The following is a 26,739-nucleotide window of genomic DNA, read 5'->3' as shown; positions in this document are numbered from 1 at the left end:
GATGTAATGTGTAATATCATGACTATAGGTAATCCTGCTATATGGCATATTTGAAAGTTGCTGTGAGAGTAAATCCTAAAAGTTTTCATCACAAGGAAACAACAATTTTTATTTATATGAGACAGTAGATATTAACTAAATTTACCATGGTAATAATGTCACAATATATGTATGTCAAGTCATTATGCTGTATACCTTAAACTTATACAGTGTTGTATGCCCATTTTATCTCAATAAAACTTAAAAGAAAAAGAATATTGCAGGGGCGCCTGGGTGGCGCAGTTGGTTAAGCGTCTGACTTCAGCCAGGTCACGATCTCGCGGTCTGTGAGTTCGAGCCCCGCGTCAGGCTCTGGGCTGATGGCTCAGAGCCTGGAGCCTGTTTCCGATTCTGTGTCTCCCTCTCTCTCTGCCCCTCTCCCGTTCATGCTCTGTCTCTCTCTGTCCCCAAAATAAATAAACGTTGAAAAAAAAAATTAAAAAAAAAAAAAGAAAAAGAATATTGCAGCTGATCTCTGCTTATTACTCTTACATCTTACAGACTGGGAGAGACTGTAGCTAATGTTCCTCAGAAATCAGAAGAAGCAAACAGGTTATCTAAGAAAGTCAAGTCCAAAGTGAGAGGCAGAGTCTGAGAGACAGATTGACTGCCTTGAACCAAGGCAGCTATAAAAATTCCTGGTGACCTCTCCCTGCCTGTTAATCAATATGTATCTATAACTATTTCTGCAGCTTGAAGAATCAAGGAAGTTCTTCCTTAATATCCTAGACAACAATGCCATGAAACCAGAAGACAGAAAAGGGATATAGTAGGTACTCTGTCAGTGTTTTTTAAATATAGAAAGCACAGTGCAGTCAATATAGGTACAGGCGATAGGAAATCTGTTACCTTAAAGGGGAAAAAAACCAGTTTAATAAGAGCTCACGTAAGGCAGGAAAAATTGAGAGGCTGGAATTACATTGGAGATACCATTGTGACCCTTATGGTCTTCAAAAACAGGAAGTACCATTAAGATGCTTGAAGTAATCTCTCTTTTGGTATCACGCTAATATCTCCTCCAGTAGCCACGGCAGAGGCTATGAAGTATGCCTCCCCAACACCAGAGTTTGGTCTCTGACTTATTCCCCATGAAATGGAACCACAGTTGTCCAAATTCATGTGTGTGACAAAAGAATTAAGATGGGTCTGGGCCGCCTTGTTGCCATGTGGGAGCAAGGATGTTCTCAAAAACATCAGCTGTAATATTCAAAAGGCTAATGTGTGCACCCTCTGACCAAGCAGAAGGGATCTGGGCATCACAGAGAAAATGACGACTGTATTTTGGAATATGCAGGGTATTTGGAGAGAGACGTGGAAAATAAGATGATACTAAAACAAGGACAGCCATGATACATTGTGAGGAAAGGTCACTGTAATGTACAGTTGAGTTTCCAACGGTCTTCAAGTCTTCTCAGTTCAAATTATGATAGTCCTATATTGATGTTATTTTTCAATGACTAGATTATAAAACAAGGACACAAATTAGAAAGACTGTTTAGTTGGTAGGAGAACTCTGGATAACGTGTTTGGCCCTTGCCACTGATTTGTTAACATGGTGACCCCCGCTGGCCCTTACTGATGAACTACCATGGCGATTACCTTTAAAAAAAATCCGTTCTGGGGCGCCTGGGTGGCGCAGTCGGTTAAGCGTCCGACTTCAGCCAGGTCACGATCTCGCGGTCCGTGAGTTCGAGCCCCGCGTCGGGCTCTGGGCTGATGGCTCAGAGCCTGGAGCCTGCTTCCAATTCTGTGTCTCCCTCTCTCTCTGCCCCTCCCCCGTCCATGCTCTGTCTCTCTCTGTCCCCAAAATAAATAAACGTTAAAAAAAAAAAATTTTTTTTTAAAATCCGTTCTGAAAAACTGTAGGGGCTCCATCTGGGACAGAATGCTGTGCAAGGTCTCATGGACTATAAACTGGACTTTCAGGAGCCGGGTGGCCCTAGCATCAGAGAGGTTGGGGACACTGGGGGTAGGGTGTCATCTCAGCCTGCCCCTGCTCTGGATGGGCAGGGGATGTGTGAGGAAAAGGTGGATTCAGCCCAAGACTCCTTTCCCAGATCAAGTGACTACATTTAGAGTAGATCTTATAAACACTTAAGTCTCTTGGGGGGATAGACACATGCACGTTTGATAAAAACTGGATTATTTGGGGCTGGATATACCTGTGTTTGTGCTAGAACCTGAAGATAAATTAAAAGTAGCTCTTATTGGATGAAACATAGGTAAATGTCAAGGATGGAAAGGTCTTGATTACTTTGGCACATTTCTCAGGACACTGAAACTGCAATATCACTCTTCAAAAGAAGAGACTGGAAAAATTTAATACAAGAAATGAAAATAAAGTCTGTTTTTCTTCTGTTGGAATTACATTTTAGTACATTACTACAGGGGAAACTAAATCAAGAGGGGCAGATACAAATAGATTCTTCTCATACAGAGGATAAGTTTGGAAAGACCAGTGCAAGTTGGGGAAATGCTGAGTGATGTCAGCAAAAAGAAAAATACCAAGGTTCATTAACAGAATTAAAATTAAGTTAATATATATTTCTAGAAGTGTACAAGTCCATGAGTGCTGAGGGACAGGAACCAGCAGGGCTGAGGAGTATTTTGCATTCCTGTGAGCACAAAAAAATTAGGTGAAAGGAGTAATCAGTTGGAACTGGACCTCTCAAAACCAGGATTCAGCAGAGTGAACTTACCATTCCTGGTTGCCATAGGAACAGCTCAATCTAAAAAAGTCTAATAAAAAATTACAAATGAAGTAAATAATGTTAGATGTGAAGCAACCATGGCCTAGGTAGCACCACTTGGGAGACATACAGCAAGGAGTTTATGAGGGATCTGAGCCATAGGTAAAGATTGGGGTTATAAGACTAGGAAATGAAGTTCATTATCAACAGGTCAAACTAAGACTGCCTTCTTAAGAGGGCTTGGAAATACTGCCATCCTACTGTTTCTCCTATCAACTTCGACAAAAATCATGAATTTGTAGATCTCTATCTCTTTACCCTCCATACATCCAAGTGGCTGCCAGCAAGGAGTAATAAACAGGGAAACAGCAGTTGTTCATCCTCCTGGTGACCCAGGTCAATCGCCTGAGGTCAGAGAAGTGTGGCTCCTCCTACTGAGACTTGCCCCCAGGCCCTTTGCATCACCCTGGGGGCCAGGCCTGCCTGGGTGGGGTGTAGGAGTAGAACAGGCAATCAACACCACCACAAAATTTGCAACTTGGAGGAGAGCAAGAGATTCTGAAATGCATCTTGCTAAGTATTCACCCTCCATTCTCACTATTATTGGAAATCTCTAGAAACATGCGACTGGATCCACTGCAAGGCTGAGAGAAAGAATAGGAGTATGAGATAGTATACCATGCCAGGTCATCATTTCCCAAATTTGTACGAATCCTAAAACTGGATAAGGGTTTGCAACAATGTCCCTTTCCCAAGCTGCTATGGGAAAACCCCATGAGGGCAGGTCATAAAGTTGCCAGGGTCATATCATGGGAAGACAGTTTTATAGACTACTGGGGCAAAATACCTGCTTCTCTCCCCTCTGTCACTGGGCAAGAATGGCAAGTAGAGAGTGCTACATTCACTTTGAGAGAGTCAGTGCCACCGCGTTCTCAGCTTGATTAAAGGTGCATCAGTAATTGCACTCCAGTACCTGTACCCATTGGTAAGATAAAATTTGAAGATTTCTGGACCCCAGCAATAAATCACAAATTCCTAATACCAAGTCATAAACTTAAAAAAAAATAAACTATTTAAATATATACACAGAAGTTTTTTTTTTAAGTACTGCATTCAACTTAGTTTTCCAAAATCTCACCAAGAGCCATGGAAACAGGTATTTCAGGAACAGTCCTGCCATGAGTTCCCATCATTGGTCCCAGACCACCCCGACAGCAGGACTCAGGGGAAGAAGGCAGAGGAGGCACCTTCTCATGCCAACTCCCAAAGGCAGTTCTTCAGCAAAAACCTGTTGGGTGCTGGCCATACAGACATGGGAACGGCCCTTAATTCATTCTTTAGAACAACTTCTCCATTCTCCTGCCTGCCACCCTCCACCTCATCAAAGTAGATAAGCAGCAGAAAAATGGGGGCAGAGAACCCAGCCTCCAGCCGCACATCATTAATGACAAGGGAGCAGGCCACTCCTGTTAACCCGCCTCTTCCACCTTTCTCTCCATAACAAACACAAAGGATGCACATAACCAGTGTCTAGAAACTCAGAAAATCCCTCCCCCACCCCCTCGCAACAGAGGTGAGACCTGGAGTTATCTATCCACCAAGAAAGAGAACTACAACCAGCAAGGGCACCAACCCTCTGGGTTTCATCAGAAGAGAAGTTTTGTAAAGCCAAGAGCTTTCAAGCCAAAACAGGTGTCTGGTATTTGAGTAAAATTACTTAGAACCTGGAGTTCATAAGAAGAGGTCTTATGGGTTAAAAAAGTTCAAAAGTTGCTATGATTTCAACATCAGGAGCAAAAGTGATAATAAACATAGTGGCCAGTTTTACATTTTGCCCAGTAAGGGCATTTTTTTTTTTTTTAAAGAAGAAAGCTATCACCTACATGATCACTATAATTTCAACCAAATGAATGAATCGATGAGTCAACAAATCAATAAATAAATCCATTTGATAACCATCATCACAAAGACATAATCACAGAAAATAAAAAGGTAGACTTTTCCATTCATAAAGTAACCTTAATGAGACAATCCCTACATTGTTTTCTTGCTGACTCGCAAATCATTATTCTTAGGCAGGCATGGGTCCCGGCACAGTGCCCTATGATGTTTAAGAGCCACTACTGAAGGGGCGGGTGCCTGGGGTGAATCAGTCAATAAAGTGTCTACTCTTGATTTTGGCTCAGGTTGTGATCTCCCGAATCGAGCCCTGGGTAGGGCTCAGCACTGACAGCGCAGAGCCTGCTTGGGATTATCTCTCTCCACCCTTCCCTCTCCCCATCCCTCTCAAAATAAATTAATAAACTTTTTTTTTTTTTAAAGAGCTACTCATGTAGCTTCGAGGCCACAGTTTGCTGACAGATGGACAGAGCACCAGCAGAGAGAGGCAGTGCACAGGCCAGAACTCCCAGCCCGTGCTGGCTGGGCACTTTCCCCTCTCCCACCAGCCTGGGTATTGGCACAGGAAACACCAGCAAAACCAGAAGCATCCTGCCATTCCTGCCCTCTGCAGAGCAGGCGCCTTTTTATTCCAAGGGCCCCCTACATCTTGTAGTTCTTATTCTTGCTTTCCATCGATTCCACTTGATCAAAATGCCAGGTTCTTCCATTCTAAAACCACACCGTTGTAATGGTAGGGTGGGGGTGCTAGCAACAGGGTTTTTTACTCCACTGAGGACTGGAATGCCAGTTGAGATCTCTGGAACCAAGACAATTTTTCTTCACCAGAATATCTACATAGGTGCTTTCATTAAACTTTCATGAAAGGGAAATAAGCTGGAGGCTTTTCTAGTTCATTCGGTTCCCCCTACAAATATATAATTTAAACGCTGGTAGCTGTTAAAAAGTAAATTACACGATCAAAGGAAAAGTCTAATAAATAAACTGAGAGGTTTCTATTCTCCCAGGATTTCTTGAATTTCAAATGTGCTTCATTTTTAAGAGGTAAGCAAGGGTTTTAACCCAAAACATTTCCCCTAAATTCAAATATCATTAAAAAAAAAATTTTTTTTTATGTTTATTCATTTTGAAAGACAGCACAAGCAGGGGTGGGGCAGAGAGAAAGGGGGACACAGAATCTGAAGCAGGCTCCAGGCTCTGAGACGTCAGCAAGAGCCCCACGCAGGGCTCGAACTCACGAACGGTGAGATAATGACCTGAGCCGAAGTCGGACGCTCAACTGACTGAGCCACCCAGGCGCCCCAATTCAAATGTCATTTAGAATTAAAACACGTTTCTAAAAATGCAGCTGAAATCCATTTTTACAACCCATCTCTACCCCTGCCCCCCAACTAAACAGTTATTTTTTAAAACCTTCAACAAAATCTTTCATCAACACCCCCCCCACGAGAATGCAACTGTACACTTAACAGTCTGGGCTAGAGAAAGCTTAGCTGCCCCAATCCCTCCTCACTCCTCTAAGAAACTTTAATAAAAATGTTTAATTTTTTATTGCAAATTAAAATGTAAGAAAACACAACACGGCACGAGAAACGACCTTTGGTTCAGCCATGGAGAAAAAGCTCAAGCTTTCTAAGATGACTGAGGTCATTACGACAAGACTAGACTAACAGAGCGTCAAATGTCAACAGCAAGAATGGCAAGAACTCCAGGGTTTGTGTGACATTAGCAAGGCTGAATGTTATCACATTTGCAAAACGCCACCAGGATCGCACAGCCGTATCGATTTTAAATATGAGGCACCCGACTCAGAGTGAAAACATTTCCCCCAAGAAAAGGCAATTCCACTAAAGCTGAAGCACTATATTCGGGAAAGAGGAGGAGGATTTGATCCTCTGGAACTTTAAAAATTCATTCTATGGGTTCTTTCACTTGAAAATGTTTCTATTCAGGATATGAAGAAACGTAAAAAGCTAGTTAACCTTAATGGTTGTTCCTAATTGTTGAAATTAACATTTCATTCTTCCGCTGGTTCATTTTGGGGATTGGATGAAAAAGGGAGAGACCATTCAACTAGCTTTTTCCATTTTTACGATGAATTCCAGCCCTATGGAAAAGCAGAATTGGAATCGCATCATGGCACCAGAAGAGAGTGGAAGCACCGAGAAGCTGGCATTGAGGTAAGGCTGCACACTCTGTCACTTCACCAAGTTCAAGCCTATGGCCACAGGCCATCCAGACCACACGCAGAATAAAAAAGGAGACTTGGAAAACTTTTCAACGTCTTAAAGGAGGAAAATGACTCTGCAGGCGACCCATTCTCCTAATTGCAGAGTGGCAGTTTAACAAGCTGCTTGACAATTAATTTTTAAGTATGCAGCCACGTCTAATTCCACAAGATTGAAGTGTGTGGTGCACAGGATAGTTTTTTTTTGTCTGTTGGTTGGTTTTAATTGCAGAGGCACAAATAATGGAAATTGCTCTGAACACTCACACGTGAGAAGCTCAGTTCATTACAAATAAGCTGGCGTCGGTTGTCCATTCAAAGTACATGTATATTAAAGGAGTGAAGGGGCGCCTGGGTGGTTCAGTCGGTTAAGCATCCGACTTCAGCTCAGGTCACGATCTCACGGTCCATGAGTTTGAGCCCTGAGTCGGGCTCTGTGCTGACAGCTCAGAGCCTGGAGCCTGCTTCCGATTCTGTGTCTCCCTCTCTCTCTGCCCCTCCCCCGTTCATGCTCTGTCTCTGTCTCAAAAATAAATAAACATTACAAAAAAAAATTTAAAGGAGTGAATAACATACCCATTCCGATAGGTCACTGAGCTAGCAAAATCAAAAACAAAACAGTAAATGGATATTTTAGTGTATTAAATTCTTGTAAAAGCTTTCAAGCAATTTGAGGAGTCAACAGATGTTTACTATAGGAAAAAGAAAAAAAAAAAAAACAGTGAGAATAAAGGGAGTGGATTTCCCGCCTAGTGAGTATGTGGTTATTTGAGCTAGAAGTTAAGCAGTGGCATCAGATGTAGAAGTTTGTGTTCACTTCTTCCCCCTGGTACAGTGCTGATGTCTTCAAGAAACTAGCAAGCAGCATGCTACAGCCAAACTTTGTGGGCAGCACTTTTTCATAATTACATTTATATAAGAAAATCCAGGGGCACCTGGGTGGCTCAGTCAGTTAAGCATACGACTTCAGCTCAGGTGATTATCTCATGGTCTGTGGGTTCAAGCCCTGTGTTGGGCTCTGTGCCGACAGCTCTGAGCTCGGAGCCTGCTTCAGAGTCTGTGTTTCCGTCTCTCTCTGCCCCTCCCCTGCTCATGCTCCGTCTCCATCTCTCACAAATGAATGTTAAAAGAAAAAAAGAAAAATCCACCCAAACAAAAGGGTCAGCACCCACAACAGACAAATTTCAAACTTCTTTTTCTTTGAAATACTGCAAACAAGCATTTGGACTTTCTTTTAAAACCAAAGAGGTACTTTCTTGCCATCAACTAAGGTCTTGTGGATGGCATATTTTAACTGGATACCATGTTATCAAAAGGCCAGTTCAAAAATGAATTATGAGTTGTCTGCATACATTTTCATAACCATCAGCTTATCAGAGAAGCATTAAAATCCATCATATTAGCATAAAATCCTAAAATCATAGCGTAACATGTGAGAGAATTGTAAGAAGAGGAGAAAAGGAGCAAGAATGGTGACATGCGTTTCATGACAATTTGGTCTGTGAAAAAACATATTCAAAACCTTAGTTTGAAGGCCTCTCATTATTATTTAATTTCTGAAAATAGCATCTGGCTCCTTGAAGAAAGACATTGTGTCAAAACTACAGACTACATCCCATATCCGTCCAAAAGAAAATTTATAGGAGATGCAAAAAAAAAAAGATTAAAATTATAGAGTCATCACTTTATGCTTTAGGGGTGCTGTCTTAGGCGGAGTTTCGAACATCCTTTGTTCACATGAAAGTAGAAAGAGAATGAGCACGTGGATTCAAATCTACCTAAAATTATGGGAGCCGGGTCTCAAAAGCAGTGGCTAACACAAACAGGCTAATCTTTCCACAGCTCATCAGTGATGGGCTATATATAGTCACTAGGACACTCCAGATGAAGTGAGTGGCAACGCTTTTCCTTGGTGCAGGGCAACCTCCGTAGGCAGGGGACAGGTCTCTTGCATCCATGTGGTGTCAAGTAGTAAGAGCTGGTGAAACCAAAGCCCAGAGGAGGAAGGAGATTTACCATAGTCAGACTTCCGGTTGGTTAGCAGAGCCAGGATGATGCCTAAACTTCCTGACTCCCAGGTTCCTCCCCTAAACAGGCTGCCTCTAGGGAGCAAATCTGAATGAACTCTAATGCTGGACAGATTTGAAAGAGTAGTTTTTTTTTTTTTCAATATATGAAGTTTATTGTCAAATTGGTTTCCATACAACACCCAGTGCTCATCCCAAAAGGTGCCCTCCTCGATACCCATCACCCACCCTCCCCTCCCTCCCAGCCCCCATCAACCCTCAGTTTGTTCTCAGTTTTTAAGAGTTGAAAGAGTAGTTTTGACATATAACCTCCCCCGGGCTTTTGCATGTAAGCATTATTCTGCCCAGTAGAGATAGTTATGTTTTTAAATACAAAAATATTATTTTTGTAGAAGGTATGGACAACCAGCTGTAAGGGAAAATAGAAAGGGAAGCATCCAAAATCAGAATGTTCTTTTTTCTTCACTTCCAAAGAAAAAGCAGGGGCAAGCCAAGTAAAAATGTAATACCGTGGCATCCTGTTCTCACTAATGAGGCAGTAGACAGGGGTAACATTCCCAAGATGAAACAGACAGACAGGCATTGGCACTGGGGTGGGGGTGGGGCCAGAGTCCCGAGGGTGGGCACCGAGGAGGTCCCTGGGGACCCTGAAGCAGTGGCTTTTACCAAATCATGCAAAGGAAGGTCATACTTGAATACCTAATGGGGCTGTTTTGGTGTATCCTCACTACCCTGACTTTATGGCATATGAGGGCAGATCCTACGACTTACCGGATAATACACGCAGAAGTGACTGTAGTTTTTGTCCAAAGGAAAGCTTATGCACTATTGCAAAGGTACAATTAATGCCTCCTGTTAGATTTGATTCGTGAAATGATTTCTTTCTTTTAAAAAATGTAGTCTTTAAAGAAAGGTCAATGGGGATGAGGTTTATTTAGAACTGGGTATATAGTTCCTCCGTCTTGTTCCCTCTCCATACATATACCAAAATACATTCTCATTCTGGCTCTTTTCTGACAAGTATGAAAGCAAGGCAACAATCTCTGACAGGCTAAATCTCGATGACGGGGTATCCCTTCCCTTCTATAACACAGAAATGGTGTGAACTCATGGCCCCAGGAATAAAGGGGTAAGGATCCTATTAGCCATCTTCATTCTGGATGAGTTCAAGATTTCTAAATCTGGGCACATCTCGAGTTCAAACTTTACTCAAGGGGCTCCTAACTCCTCTCATCAGCATCTTTTTTTGATTTATTTGCTCATCATCTAACAATCCCCGGGTATCTTTCGCAGATTCTTAGAAAATGATGTTGTCACTTTTCTGTGACTTTATAAAATGGATGCATGTTCTGAACTTGACCACAAGGTAAGTATCTCATGACATGTACTTTAATGACCTTTACATGAAGATAGCATAATGTAAGATTAAATCTCACTGCTGGTTATAAGGGCATATGGTACCAGGAGACAATCCCTAGATTCTGAGACAGCCGAGGCTCATCCTCCTCGGACCCAACAACTGTGTCACACACCACACGTGCATTTCTCTAGCAGCTGTGTTGAGGGTAGTAGTCCCACTCTAAAGGCAGGGGCAAATGAAAGAAGCCTGAGGCTCCTTTCAGAGTTAGTGGGACTATCACATAAGTAATATGGGAAATTAAAGGACTACCTCTCAGTGACGCTATCTGTGAGAAAAGCTCTTGCAGAAGCAATATTTTTCCAGGTCACATTTCCCAATCAAGGTTAAAAGAATGATTGTGTAAGGGTGCCTGGGTGGCTCAGTCTCTTAAGCAGCTGACTTCAGCTCAGGTCATGATCTCGCGGTTTGTGAGTTTGAGCCCCACATGGGGATCTGTGCTGACAGCTCAGAACCTGGAGCCTGCTTCAGATTCTGTGTCTCCTCTCTCTGCCCCTTGCCTGCTCACATTCTGTCTCTCACTCAAAAATAAATAAACATTAAAAATTTTGGGGGGGCGCCTGGGTGGCTCAGTCGGTTAAGCGGCCGACTTCGGCTCAGGTCATGATCTCGCAGTCCATGAGTTCAAGCCCCGCGTCGGGCTCTGTGCTGACCGCTCAGAGCCTGGAGCCTGTTTCAGATTCTGTGTCTCCCTCTCTCTCTGACCCTCCCCCGTTCATGCTCTGTCTCTCTCTGTCTCAAAAATAAATGTTAAAAAAAAAAATTAAAAAAAAAATTAAAAAGTTTTTTTAAAAGCTGATTGTATGTTAGCCTCCTAGACATTTTAGCAACTAAAGTCAAGCATGATCTTATGTGCTCATGATATTATGTGTTCGGTCTTATATAAAGTGTAACATTAATATGGCAATCATAACATTAATGCATTTTACATGTCTTTTTTTTTAAGTAGTAGAAGTCTAACAATGATTAAGTTTTAGAGAAAACTAGAGCCCTTATCAGAAGGAGGGCAGCTGGTAATTATATTAATCAAGGCCTTTCATTTTTAGAAGCATTATGCCCATTCGTGTCAAAACCCACTTGGAACTTCTATGCACCCGGTTATGTAGCACAGCCCTTTCCTTCCTGTGAGGCATCCAAATATGAAAGGAGGGAGTGGAACAGAGATGAAAAGAAACCAATATACATTTTCAGCCCTTGTAGAGATTTCTCTCATTTACTTTTCACCCAACACTATGAGGTAGGTTGCATTCTGAAGATTCAGAAAGTAAGGTAATTTGCCCTGGAGCTCACCTGGACTGAAAACACATCTACCTGATTCTAAAGACTGACTTGTTCTCACTGCAAATTTCTGAGGGATGGTGGGATTGAGGGCTCAGAGGGAGATGGTAACATCTCTTTTAGTGCCATGTCCTGCTGAAAGTGGCTGGGTATTTCATATACTGTAGGTCCAATCAATCAAAAATGTTAAAGCATTTTAATATTTGTATGCAGGGATTCTATCTCAAACTCCAGTCATTTAATTGGCCACAGGGCCAACATGTGTCTCTTGGTAATTTTCTCCCGAATAAAATCAGATAGGATTTAATCACAGTCAAATTGACCCATAGATGAATTTAGCTAGGGTGGACTCTGGGGGCACCAAACATTCTCTGCCTCCAAATCCTCATCATTTATTCTCCTTTTCAACATAAAGCTGGGTCCCGCATGCTACTTGCTATAGCTACAGACACTTCAATAACAAACTCTATTGTTAAACAAAGCTGGACACCTTTGTTTTCTTTATTAGCAAGGGGAATGGCTGCAGAATTATAAATCCTTGCAAAAAGACTTCTGTACGCTCATCATGTGAATAAACAAACAACCAAAGTCATTTTTAAACATGTTCAGTTGCTGCACACCAGTGAACAGACACACCACACAAGGACCAATTTATGGCTAGAAGGAAAAATTACACTCTTCAAAGCATCCCATTTGGTGGCAGTCATGATCATTAGTGAAAGTAATATCTATTTAAAAGCAGTAAATGCCTATTTCCAAACAGAATGGACTGGCATACAAAGGAAGCGTCATCCCACTCAAGCATCCCCAGGCTTCCCAGAAAATCATTATGGTCTGTCATGTTAACTCACTTCCTTTTTTTTTTTTTTCCCTCTCCTCTTTCTCTTTTTTTTTCCCCTGCTGAGTATCATCATCTAAAATCAAATTAAGTACTAATAGTAAATGTGCACAGAAATCACTTCAGGAAAGCAAAACAATCAGACTCAAGAGGTTATATAAAAATACTCTTTCTCACGGTAAAGATCAAGAGCCCAGATGGAATTGTGACAACATTCCAAGAGGGTTATAGTAGCTGAGCTGAAGCTGTTATCCAGGTGACTAATTAAAAGAACCACCAACAAATAATGTCTTAATAATTTCAAGAGTACCATCTCCCATCTATCTGTACTCCAGCTCCCCTTTCAAGTCCCTTCCTTCCAGCTCTAAAATTGCTAGTCAAGGATGATGGTGAGGATAATAATAAATGTGTCAAGATGAGAAAAAACTATTATATTCTCTGTTTGGTAAAATAGCACAAAAAGGTGACATGACACACAGGAAATTTCAGAGTCTGACACAACATGGGGATCAATGAATATTTAGTAATAAATACTGTGTATCATTTATTTTGGACTCAAGTTTTCGAAGAGAATGAATCACCCAGTAAGATTTAATGTACTGGTTTTTGAATATGGTCAATTAAAGATGGCCTCTGAAATATATAATTATATTGAGTAAACTTCTACAACATGGCTGGTCTTTAAGGTAGGTCTTATTTGTATGCTCCAAAACTAAGTAGTCACTGTTACCAAGAGTCTTCACATTCTCTTCGGAAAATGAATTGCTATGTATGCTTCTTTAAGACAGACCAAGTTAAGACTGTAACTGCACGGCAATAAAGAGGAAGGATTACAACCAGAACTTCTGAATGTACTTTGTCATGCTAAATGAAAGAGTCCTTTCAAATACACTTTTTGACCAAATCAGGATAAAAGAATGCCCAAGAGATATAATTCTCCAGTTAACATAGCATCTATCCTCCCAGTTTCTATCCTTGGGCCGTAAGTAGGCAGAGTCTAGCTGATCTTGGTGGAAACTCAAAGTGGTACTATTCCAAATCAACCAGCTCCTCCTCACCAAAGAGGTCTATAAATGATGAGTTGTTAGTTTTGGAAAAAGAATGAGGAATTAAAAATTGATTTGTTCCACTGAGCTGAAGGGCATATGTCTTATGGAGGAAAGCATGGGTACTAAGGTCAATGAGAGGGGGAAGTGAACACAGACTTCAGCGAACATCCAAAGAACAAAAACTCACCTGTGTTAATCCTCTACAGTACAAAACAAAGCTATTCTCAGGTGGCTGACAAAAGCATCTTATTTTAAACCACAAGAGTGAAGAATCACAAACACTGGTGTTAAGGACCCTAAGAAACAAATTAAACATTCTAATTTTATAGGTGACAACACTATGGCTCCAAGAGATGATAAGACTTGTGTAAGATCACTTTAAATGCTGGAAGATGACCCACATGTAAATACTGATTCTGTTGAGTCTATGATCATCATCTCTTTTACCATAAATGACACATTCCTTATTATGTATGAGTTCATTTGAGTCAAGTGAGAATAAACTGTGCTAGGTACTACAAATTGTTCCTATCTACATGCAGTTTACTCCCCAGTACAGGATGCAGAAAATTGGACTTGCAGTTATAGTACAGAATAAGAACTATTTACTCCCTGTTGCTTAAGCAAGGGCACCTATCCCAGACTTGTGGGGTCAATATAGGCTTCTCAATAGATCTAATATTCAAACTGGTTCCTTGAAGGCAAAGTAGAGATTTTACAGGGGCAGAGAAACAGGAGGAGGAAGCTGTTCTAACAGGAGGGGGTAGCGGACACACGGGATCAGAGGCAAAAGAGCGCTGCTATGTTAGAGGAAGTGAAAGGAATTCAATATGGCTGGAACACTGAGTGCCTGGGGGGAAGTAGTGAGGGACAGGGCAGGAAAGGTGAGCAGGGTGAACAAATCCAGAAAGCCTTTTTGTCTAGTTAAGGAATTTAGACTTTTTCTCAAGATAATGGGAAGACAAAGAGTTTTAAAACAGGGAAGTAAAATGATTAGATCTGCATTTTGGAAAGAACATTAGGATAGCTCAATGAAATAAAATGGCAGCACGGGGGTGCATGTGTGGTTAAGTATAAAAGGAATCAAAGCAGTTAGTAAGCTGTTGGTGTAATCTGGAAGACAGGATAGTCATCTAGTGCAATATCTGAGGGGGATGGAAAGAGATATTTGTATTTGAGATATTCAGGCCACAGAATTAAAATACCCAATGATAAACAGATACAAATGGATGTGGGTCATTTGGGAAAGAATCAAAATTATTCTGAAGTCTGTGGTCAAACACCTTCTGACACGGGAGCTATGGAGTACAGTCCCTCAGTTTTATAGTCAGGGACCATTCTTCTAACAAGAGAAAGTCAAGACAGCTCTATATTTTTTCATCATGAATGAAACTGTGGAGTCCCAGAAGGCAAAGACTGAATTCTACAGGATACTTCATTGGGGCAGTCATAAACCTCTGATGAGACTTTCCCAAGAAAAAAGAACTGCCCAACAAGCACCCTCCATCTCAACGCCCTTCTCACATTTTCTGGTGGATCATGGGTTAGGAAAGAGGAGTAGGTTCAATGTCCTATGGCCTGTGTATGCAGCGTAAATGGTGATATCTTCCATTTTCTGGTGGACGTTGGTTAATCCAAAGGAAGCAGGATTAGGGGTGGTCAATAAAAGAAATCAAACACAGAAAGATTTATGTGGATCAGCTCAAGGTCCTAAGGTTTTCCAGTTCAAAACTGGAGGAATGAAATGAAGTATGTACTTTTGGGCTACGGTATGTCCCAATCCCCATTTAGGACGTAAATCAGGTACTCACCCCTTCGCCGCCATTTTCACCTGTATTGGCAAGCATTTCCTGCAGAGCTCTCACAGAGAGGGACTGTTCCAGCACAAAATTGCAGACGCAGAGATCTGGAGGAACATACTGTGGGAATAAAACCAGAATGAGGATACCTACTCATATCAGTAGGGGACCAATCACACAATAACATCTCAAGGGCAAAAAGCCTATGAATCAAAGTGACAGGTGGGTGGGTGGGTGTGTGGGTGGGTGGATGGATGAATAGGAATATAAAAGGTAGCCTTCTCTTATTCAAGTTAAGATGGGTTTCAAGCTGAATTCTAAAGGATGAGGAGAAGAAAATGTCTAAGTCTCAAGGAAACAGTGACCAAGATGCCAGGAGCAACTTCAGTGAGGCTGGTAGTACACACAGAAGAACACACATACAGCCTTGCTGAAGAAGGCAAAGTAAAGATATACTGATCTACACTGATGCCTGAGTAGGACCAAAGGAAGAGGGCCACTGAGATATCATTCACAATAATTTGTAAGAGGACAGTGGACACACCACAGTGTGGCTCTAGACAGTAGTGACATGATAGGTAATCTATTTACTTGTTAAGAAAACCTGGATACTGGGGTGCCTGGGTGCCTCAGCTGGTTGAGTGTCTGACTCTTGGTTTCATCTTGGGTCATGGTCCCACAGTTTGTGGGTTTTAGCCCTGCATCAGGCTCTGCGCTGGCAGTACAGAGCCTGCATGGGGTTCTCTCCCTCTCCAACCCTCCCCTGCTCTCTCTCTCTCAACATAAATAAAAGAAAAAGAAAAAAGAAAACCTGGATGCTGCACTATAAAAAGGGGCATTAGAGGGGATTAAGAGCTATATAAATATAATTCTGAACAAGCAATGTCCAGAACTAAAAGAACTGATGGCCCCTACAACAATCATTCTAATTTATTATGTGCTCCAGTGATATTAATATTTGTACTTGTTCTGGAACATTTCTCAACAATAGTTAAAGACAGCCTTTGCTGCATACTGACTAGTAATAGCTAATGCTCACTGACTATTTTCTCTGTGCCAGGCCCTGTTTTAGGTGCTTTGAATATATTAGCCCATTTAATCCTTACAACCACCCTGTATGATAGGAATTATTCACATTCCAGTTTACAGCCAAGGAAACTAAGGAACAGAGAAGTTAGGTCACATGCCTAAGGTCATGGCTTCTATTTGGCAAAGTTGGATTCAAATCCAGGCAGTCTGTCCCCAAAGTCTATACACTTAACCCTACACGATTCTTGCCACTGATGGAAATATTAAAGACATTTTTCACCACTAGAATGTTTTCAATCAGCAAATATTTTAAGTATTACATTTATATAAAACACAGCACAGGGTATTGAGAAGGATACAAAGACACCCAAAATCATTGCTCTGTAGGAGTTTACAATCCAGTTTCATGATATACCATCTTCCTTAGGAAAATAGCTTATAATCACTTTGCATGCCAAGCCTTTGTTTCCTACAGGATACTGGAGAACACTGACACTAGGAGAGGAGAACAGGAATGAGGAATGAGGGCCAGAAGTCACCAACAGCTTATGTCTAACACTCAGACAGGTAGAGCTGTTTCCATGGAGCTCCAATTTAAAAGATCAAGCCAGCCTGTTACTAAAGCACAGATAACCTCTCTGACTTCAACATTTTCTTTTTTAAAATAATGAAATGGTAATCTCTAAGTTTCCTTTAATCGGAGGCATTTTGTATACTCTTCAGCCCTCTTCCCAAACTCAATGTCCTCAAATAAAATGATGTTCTACTTGGGCCTATTATCTCCCTTCATTAAAGTTTCCAGACCCCCAGGCCAAGAATGTGTAACCCTATCCCATTTTGAGGACTTTTCCACTAAGTACGTTTCTCCTCAGGGTCCCCATATTCTGAAATCTTAAAAACTTAGTCTTCCTAGAATTATGTTATTACACAAAATTGCCCAATTCTTTTTATGAAAGTTATGATAGGAGAAACTACCAGGACACTACAGCTTTTTTTTTTTTTTTTTTTTTTTGATATATATATTCCTTGCTTTGTTTTCAGTCTGTTCTTGCTGCAGGTAATTAACTCATCAGTATGGGACTTGAGCAAGCAAGCAACTGTTAATGCAGGGCAGAGCGTCATGTCCACAAAGGGTTTCTGGAGCACAGAGAGCATCATTTTAAGCAGCATACAATATGATAAAGCATTTCCCTAAAGGCTCTACGCCATAAACATAGATCGCTCAGCTCAGTTTCCCCAAATATGGTGCCATCGCAGAGAATTTTACAGAGATTTTTTTTTTTTCCCCACCACTTTGTCTACCCGGATCTCAGGTCACCAGAATAGGAAGCAAAAGGACCAGAGTTTGAGTGTTTCTTCCTCTTCACTAAAGCATGTGGTTTGGAGATTTTCTATTTAGGAAGGTCTGCAGTTACGGTTGGTACTTTAAAGGGCACTTTTTGGCTAATTCAACATTCACGCTCACTTTTACAACCACCATATCTAGCCCACTCTCCTTTGACAAAAACTTTCACAGTCCTCAGAGCTAGAGATCCCGCCCTGACAGGAGGCCAGGGGACTCGAAGTCCCCCTTCTTTCTCTCCTGAGTCTGGTCCACAGGAGCACTCCCCCAGCACTGCCATCATCTACTCTGATGGAGGACCACCAATAATACGGAGACTAGACATGCCCCAATTATGATTTTCTTTTCCTTCCAGATACTAAAAGCCCTAAGGTGGTCATGACTTAACTGCTGGTACAGATGGGCACACTGAAATGCGAGAGAGAGGGCACAAGGAGAAAACACCTCAAATGAGAGCACTGTACCTGCACTGGCTTACACAGTTTCCTTACAGTTCAGTGTCTCTACCACTCAAGTGTGGCCCCTTCCTGGAGCCTACGCTTGGGGTTAAGTTCACACTGGTCTAACAGCACACAGAGCAACACGTGGGCAGTGGCAAGGGAGAAGACAGGGCAACAGGAGTATCTGGAGGAAAACAAAATGCAAGTAGTAACTTGTAACATAAACGGAGTCCAGAGCACAGAACCATCTGACCTGCTACCTCAGCTGCCATCCTTAATTAAACTCCACACAGGCCTCAGGTCCCACCTCCACGTTCTTTAAGAATGAGCAAAGGCCACTCGTCCATCAAAGCTAATTTGTTTGCAGCGAGCGAGTCCCCTAGGAGGTCAGCTCATTGTCTCTGTGCTCTGGAGCCTGTGCCTCAGTCACTCTGCCTGGCAGGCATGCGGCATGTGTTTACAGATTCTCAGCACGGAGAGAAGAGCTCTGTTGACATCTGTTCTGAAATAGCTCTTCATCTCTCTTCCCAGCCCTGTCCTTTGCCTGGAGACGCACTCCATTCTCAAATGTCCTACAGAAAACCTTGAGATTCCAGGGCGCGGAGAAAGCCAGGAACTAGGTATTAATTTAGCTCTGCTATGGAAAGTCAAAGAAGGGAAGGCCTACGGACTTCCCATTTTCCATAAATCTATGTAACATCTTCCTCACTGCACTCAACATGTTTTTTCTGGGGCTCACTAAAACCAAGATGGTGGCAATCTGATAAGCTCATTGTTAAATTCACATAGCATTTTTCTACCTAGCACCTCACAACATGCACTCAGCAAGGTGCTAGCTTGTTCTAGCCAAGCTCTGGGGGATATGAAGAAGGGAGTCAGTTACAAGGAGGGCTGTCACCCCTCTACTACACTGTTAACCACACTCTGTTCCAGTTACAGGATTCTTTATACAGTACAGTCTATTTCACTAGATTGTGGGAATCTTGAAAAATCTGTGTCTTTTTCTATTTTTGGTATCTCTAGTACAAAAAGAGCAAGAACTCAACTTCAGTCTTCTTGAATTGAGTGTGTCCTAGAAGACTACCTGAGAGTATGTGGCTCATGGTGGCTGTGGGTTCATACAAAGTGTACTGAGCACTCACCTGCCTGGCTGGACCCTTTCGCCAACTGTTTCATTATCTTGGCTCTTGTTCAACTTCTCTGTTTATCCAGTTCTCACATGGTCATGCCTTAATGATACCCCCTAGAAGTGTTATCAATAGCTCTGAATTAAAATATAGGTCCTATTAGTTAATAGTGAATACTCTAGCCTAGGAATGCCTGAGGTCCTGTAACTGTTCAACTGCTTATTGGTTTAATGAGGATAAGCAGGTACCTTAGTTTCTCTGTGCCTCAGTTTCCTTATCTGTAAAATAGAGATATTATAGTAACCACTTCTCAGAATGACACTTTTTGTTTAAAGAACTTACAATAGGGTCTGCTACATAGAAATAATAAATGTCAGGGGTGCCTGGGTGGCTCAGTCAGTGAAGTGTCCAACTCTTGATCTCAGCTCAGGTCATGATCTCACAGTTTGTGGGTTCAAGCCCTGTGTCAGGCTCTGCACTGACACCATGAAGCCTGTCTGGGATTCTCTTCCCCTCTCTTGTCCCAGCCCCTTCTGTCTTTCTTGCACTTGCTCAAAATAAACTTAAATAACGTCAGATATTATCCATCACAGAGCAGTGAAATCAAAACATCAATAACTCACTTAAATGTTCATTTATAGATCTAGTGTAGTTGAAGTTCTTATTTTAAGGATAAGGCAAATTCCCCACCCTTCAAGGTTGTGTGGTCAAGGGGGGTATCAGGGAAGCCAATGGACAATTTCCAAAGTAGGTTTCGATAGGCCCAGGGTGAGTAAGAAAACAAGTGAGGAAGCATACAGAATTTAACGTGACTGGGGTGGAAAGATGGGAAGGAGTGGGGGAAGGGGGAGGAGGGGAAGGAGAGGGAAGGAAACAAAGGGAGGTGAGAAGTAAGGCTGAGTAAGAAGTAAGCATTAGACCAAGAGGATCCTGAGTTCTCTTGTCAAGGAGTTTGGACTTTATCTTCAGAGCAATAGAACACCATTAAAGGAAGTTATGCTGAAGGTCATCTAACCAAACTTTCAGCTTTGAAAGACCATTGTGGGTCTAGTCTGAAGGAGGCTAGACCAAGGCAGAGAAACTAATTACGAGGTTGTTGCCATAAACTGGTTATGAGGTGAGAATAGCACAAAGTTACAGTAATCACACTGGAGATGGAAATAAGAGAATGAATTTGAAAAATCTTGAGAAGGTAGGAGAGATAAGACCTGATGATCAATTGGATATAGGAGATGAAAAAGGCGAAGACGACAGGTGTTTCTAGGATGAGAAAGAGTGTAAAAAGGGTAGGAATCAGCAAGAATAAGCCACACCAAGTATCCTAAGAACCACAGAGACCGTAGTTACACTTGGCAAATTGTCCACTGGACTCTCCCTTTTGGGCCAACAGAATGATGACGGGAGAGTGGCTGTGTATGGGTATGCCCACAGATGTCAGCAGAGTAAGGCTCATCTGGAAAAAGAGTGGGAATATGCGAAAATAACATATATTCTCCATAGGAGAATTCCTTGAGACCCAGCCACCAGTCAGCTCAATTAACCTCACTTTCCTTTCCCATGTCCATTTAAGCCGTCAGCCGGTATTAGGAGAGCAAAACAACATTCAGTACTGCACTAGCTGCTGTGGGGAACAAAAGACAAAAGGCAGAGTTTCTGTCCTTTAAGGAGTTTTTAACCTATTTGAAGAGACATCTACTGTACATGAAACTTTATAAAACAATGCGAAAGAGAATATTCAATGCTAAACTGGGGGGTATGAGTGATACTTCCTGCAACACACACAGCCTTCTTAGCAATGTTGTGATTAGGAAAGCCCAGCCCAGACTGGAGGTTGGCCTCAAGAAAGTTTTTGTGCACAAGAAGTTCCTGGCACATAAAAAGAAACGCAAATTTTTGTTTAACAATGCACAAGATGCGAGAGTTATTTTTTCCATTTTCTTGTGTGTATTCCTCTCTTCTGTTTATAGAACATTATGTTTTTTTAAATTTTTAAAAATCTTTTTATTTTTTTTTTTGAGAGAGACAGAGTGCGAGCGGGGTAAGAACAGAGAGAGAGGGAGACACAGAATCTGAAGCAGGCTCTAGGCTCTGAGCTGTCAGCACAAAGCCCGACAAGGGGCTTGAACTGTGAGATCATGACCTGAGCTGAAGTCGGATGCTTAACTGACTGAGCCACCCAGGCGCCCTCCTCCCTTCTGTTTACAATTCCATTAATGAAAGCAGCATTTTTAAGTTAGGAGCTTCATAGAACCTCTGTCTTTACTTTGCTTTTTTCACCCACCTCCTTAAAGGAAAAGGTCAAGCACTTGCAAGTATCATGAGTCAGTACAGGGAGGGCACAGAGAAAAGAGAAAGAAAATACTAGTTTTTCTACATATACCTCCCACTCCAGTCCCAGGACTGAGAAGTTAGATGCATGAGCTTGAGGCTGTATTATACTTATGTGCTGATGAGTTTATATGGACTCAGCCCCACTGCAATGGATAGGCCATTACTAATTCCAGTTATCTGGGGGAGAAGTAGTGACTGTAAAAACAGAGACCAAAACTAAGTAGTCAGAGCTGAAGTAGCTGAGCAAAGTGCATCTCACATTCTTTGATCCACATTATGAAGAAATCAGCATAGCCAGTGGGAAGTTCTTGGGCAGATGGTACAGAAGCATCCAACCAACGATAGGTCTGAAGGTAGGAAGTAAGGGACCCAGACAGTTCATTCTTTCCTCTGGGATTCCATGTAAATGGGGACCAAAGAGTGAGTATATTAATTGCATAAGAATCTGAAACTTTAAGCTAGAATATTGGAATGTATTTGACCTTCCATTTTTTTTTTAATTTTTTTTCAACGTTTATTTATTTTTGGGACAGAGAGAGACAGAGCATGAACGGGGGAGGGGCAGAGAGAGAGGGAGACACAGTATCGGAAACAGGCTCCAGGCTCTGAGCCATCAGCCCAGAGCCCGACGCGGGGCTCGAACTCACGGACCGCAAGATCGTGACCTGGCTGAAGTCGGACGCTTAACTGACTGCGCCACCCAGGCGCCCCTGACCTTCCATTTTAATTTTTCTTCTGTTATTCCTTAGTGTTTAACAATTTTTTTGAAGCTCTGGCCTGTTTTGGCTTGATTACATAAATTGAACAAAGAATTTTGGTCTACAAGTGAGCCAAAATATTAAAGCAAGGTGCCTCAGTATGGTCAATGGGACAGTAATAGGGGCAATAAAACAGGAGAACCACAAGACAGATGCAAAGCTGGGGGCAAAGCAGAGGGTCCTTGATAAGCCAGCTCTCACCAATAGGACATTTCTATTCAGAAGACTTGAAACTTCTGAATTTTATTAATGAGAATGGTATCTCAATTATTACCTTCATGCTCTACTCATGCTGCTTGAGGTAGCCTAGTCCAAGAATAAATATGGCTCGTGGTTATTCTCATGGCTGTAGATTTAAAAGTGTGAATACAAAGGAAGTCTATTTCTTTAGGCGCACTTTGTCTGCTAGAAATAGGCAGAGGTAGAGCCAGTCCCCAGTGGCTTGGTTTCTATCGTGTTTGTTCCATTTCACCACACCACCTCAAAAAAAGACTAATAACCATCACCCTATGATGGCTTGATATAGTCCTAACTCAAAAACCATCAATGAGAAGGCATCCCTAGCCTCCTGGCATAGAAAATTAATCTCTCCTCTAGAAGATGTTCCAGTTGGGTTCAGAGTGGCATTGGATAAGACCAATTCTCCATGGGATAGCATCAAGATAGCCAGAGATGGCATGCGTAGCTTGAATTTCAGGAGTTTTAAGCACTACACAGACATGATCTCATCCACCTACAGCAGACATGAGCTCATTTGTGGACTTCCTCTCTACTATTGATAACACATAATTATTTGTATTGTGTTTATGCTTCAAAGACAGAACTAGCCACCAACCAAACTAACACCCACATCTTGTCCCAACCAGGTTTAAGTATTTACGCAGGTAAGTGCTTTTTAAACCTATCTTTGCCACCTCTGCTAAGTTTTTGATAGATTATAATGAAAGAAGTTATACAGTGAATGTTTAAATCTGAAGATGTTGCCTAGTATCTGGATTTCTATGAAAATGGAAGATGGTTTTTACAATTATTTTAGAGGCAACTCAACTGCAATACAAAGGAATTAGGTAAAACTTACATGGGTAAGTGGAGAAACAAAAATAGAACCCATATATATATTTTAACTATATCTACTTACTCATCTATATAATTTTACCAGATATTGTGAATTCTTTATATATATATTCTCTCACTTAACTCTCACCTCAACCCTTAGGGAAAAGATTATAGCCAATGTACAGGTAAGAAAACAGACTCAGAAAGGCTAAAACACTTCCTCACAATCACACCCTGGAAATGGCTTTTCAATCACGAATTTCAAACTCAACTCTTTCTGACCGATCCTTTGTCCCTTCCCCTGTCAAGAGAAGATGCCATCCCTATGCCAAGCTTGCAGAATTTTCCTATGCTGCCTCCTCTCAACTCTTATACTTTAATAAGAAGTTAAGGGCTTCATATTAGATTCTTGACTCTCTCAGAAAGAATTCTCTATTTTAGAACGGCCACTGGGAATACAAAGGCTATGACTGCAGTTAGGGAGACAATCAGGGCTCAAGAGCTTTGTAAAACTGAGATTTCTGGCAGGAAAGAACATACATAGTTCCACAATCTAAGACTGATTTACCATGTAAGTGCTGTCTTCCAAAAGGCAATTCAATTCTGGCCATGAGGGGGACGGTTTCCACCAAGGATATGTATGTGAAGATTTTAAAAACATATACATATGCAGATTGTAGATATTTTGAGGGAACAGACTTTGCCTGTCTGTGTTAAGAACTGTTCTCATGAAACAAGGTTAAAAATGTGTACAAACTTAATTTTTTCTTTTGTTTTAATGTTTATTTTTTTATTTATTTTTTATTTTTTTCAATATATGAAGTTTATTGTCAAATTGGTTTCCATACAACACCCAGTGCTCATCCCAAAAGGTGCCCTCCTCAATACCCATCACCCTCCCCCCCCTCCCTCCCACCCCCCATCAACCCTCAGTTTGTTCTCAGTTTTTAAGAGTCTCTTATGCTTTGGCTCTCTTCCACTCTAACCTCTTTTTTTTTTCCCTTCCCCTCTCCCACCCCCATGGGTTTCTGTTAAGTTTCTCAGGATCCACATAAGAGTGAAACCATATGGTATCTGTCTTTTCTGTATGGCTTATTTCATGTAGCATAACACTCTCCAGTTCCATCCATGTTGCTACAAAGGGCCATATTTCATTCTTTCTCATTGCCACGTAGTTCTCCATTGTGTATATAAACCACAATTTTTTTATCCATTCATAAGTTGATGGACATTTAGGCTCTTATCATAATTTGGCTATTGTTGAGAGTGCTGTTATAAACATTGGGATACAAGTGCCCCTATGCATCAGTACTCCTGTATCCCTTGGGTAAATTCCTAGCAATGCTATTGCTAGGTCATAGGGTAGGTCTATGTTGGTGGGAATGCAAATTGGTGCAGCCACTCTGGAAAACAGTGTGGAGGTTCCTCAAAAAAAAATTAATGTTTATTTTTGAGAAAGAGAGGGAGAGAGACAAAGTGTGAGTTGGGGAGGGGCAGAGAGAGAGGGAAACACAGAATCTGAAGCAGGCTCCAGGCTCTAAGCTGTCAGCACAGAGCCCGATGTGGGGCTTGAACTCACAAACCATGAGATCATGACCTGAGCTGAAGTCGGAAGCTTAATTGACTGAGCTACCCAGGCACCCCAAAACTTAATTTCTTCTATTTTAATACTTTGCTATGATAAAAGAAGGTCTTTCTGAATATAGACACCAACTATTTAAATCAGATAAGTTCCAATTTTTGCTTATATTTTTGCCAACAAAAGCCATTATATGTAAGTGGTAAGGTACACACATTGTTTTAAAAGTTTTAAGTAATCTCTACACCTACCACGGGGCTCGAAATCACAACCCCGAGATCAAGAATCACACCCTCTTGTCACTGAGCCAGCCAGGTGTCCCTGAAAAAGTTGAATACAACTGGAAAAAATTCTTTTTGGGAAGAGGAGGAAGAGGTCATTATCTTTGAAAAGAAGTCAAGAAGCGACCTTCTGACTGATGCCTGAGGAGTCACCTATAAGAATGTGACACTCTCAGAATCCACCTGTTTATAGATGCATCTTTTTTTTAATGTTTATTTATTTTGAGAGAGGTTCAGGAGGAGCAGAGAGAGGGAAACAGAAAATCCCAAGCAGGCTCTGCACTGTCAGAGCAGAGCTCCACATGGGGCTCCAACTCCCCAAGTTTAAGATCATGACCTGAGCCAAAATCAAGAGTTGGACACTAAATCGACTGAGCCACCCAGGTGCCCCTAGGTGCATATTCATTGCAGAGATGAGGGAGTTGCCCTGGAAGGACTGAAAGCCATGGAAAATCACTGCTGCAGCAGAAGGAGACTTACTAAGCAGAAACACCCACAGCCATGGGTGAGCAATGGCAGCGTCTGATGCTGTGCTGGCCTAAGGTTTACTCCAAGACAAGAGCATGAAAAGGCATGGAATAAGTTGATAATGTGCAAGGAAAAGGGAGAAGTTTATCAAGTTATAAAAAGGTGTTGATACTTAAAACAAAACAAAACAAAACAAAACAAAAACCTTCTACTGGCGATCTAAATATTTACTTAAGAAGACCACTTGTTGAGGTGCCTGGGTGGCTCGGTCGGTTAAGTGCTCGACTTCGGCTCAGGTCATGATCTCACAGTTCGTGGGTTCGAGCCCCATGTCGGGCTCTGTGCTGACAGCTCAGAGCCTGGAGCCTGCTTCAGATTGTGTCTCCCTCTCTCTCCGCCCCTTCTTCACTCACACTCTCTCTCTGTGTCTCTCTCTCTCAAAAATAAACATTAAAAAAAAAAAAGAACACATATTGAAATGACTTCTATGCCAAGGAGATGCCACTGCCACCTAGAAGCAGGACATCTAAATTGCAGGACAAATATCCTTTGACAAAAATCTCGCTGAGAATGCCAATCCAAACTGTGGAAGAACTAAAAACACCCACAACCACTGTTTCTATGCCCCATCTGTGAAGCCCCATCCAGATATTGGCTGTTTAACTGACACTGACCGGCAGACACAACACAGTCTAGCCTCTCTTAGGGAGAATGTTTAGTGAAAGCAACAGCTGCAACATCAACTATCCTTTTGATAATACTCAGAGATTTCTCTTAAGAGCTAACACAAATAAGCCTGTTCTGGAAGAATTTATGCAGAAATATGGTGGGCCCAAGAATCTCCCAGTTAAGAGTGCTAACATTTCAGATTCCTGGGACCCTTCTCCAGATGGGTACTTTAAAAGAATATTCCAGGTGACTTTGAAGCAGGAGGTCTCTGACCCCAGTTTGAGAGACACTTGAGAGCAACAGGGCCAAACAAGTAAATTCGGGTCCCTAGAAAGTAGCTGATTCTCATTCTAAATGCTTCCATGAAGAATTTAGTTCATTAAAATATCAAATTTT

The 26,739-nt window shown here is 41.7% G+C and overlaps 1 protein-coding gene across 1 annotated transcript in view; it reads right to left on the bottom strand.

Annotated features, from left to right (window-relative positions):
* RYR3 (ryanodine receptor 3) overlaps nucleotides 1-26,739 on the bottom strand; it is a 368,605-nt gene that overhangs the window by 311,668 nt on the left and 30,198 nt on the right. The window contains exon 3 of the mRNA XM_047863199.1: nucleotides 15,276-15,383. Within this exon, the coding sequence (XP_047719155.1) occupies nucleotides 15,276-15,383 (108 nt within the window). The remainder of the gene's footprint in view (nucleotides 1-15,275; nucleotides 15,384-26,739) is intronic.

Source organism: Prionailurus viverrinus, chromosome B3, assembly GCF_022837055.1.
Source record: "Prionailurus viverrinus isolate Anna chromosome B3, UM_Priviv_1.0, whole genome shotgun sequence".
Lineage (NCBI taxonomy): Eukaryota > Metazoa > Chordata > Mammalia > Carnivora > Felidae > Prionailurus > Prionailurus viverrinus.
The sequence above is the reverse complement of the archived record's forward strand: the minus strand, read 5'-3'. Positions and strand labels throughout refer to the sequence as shown.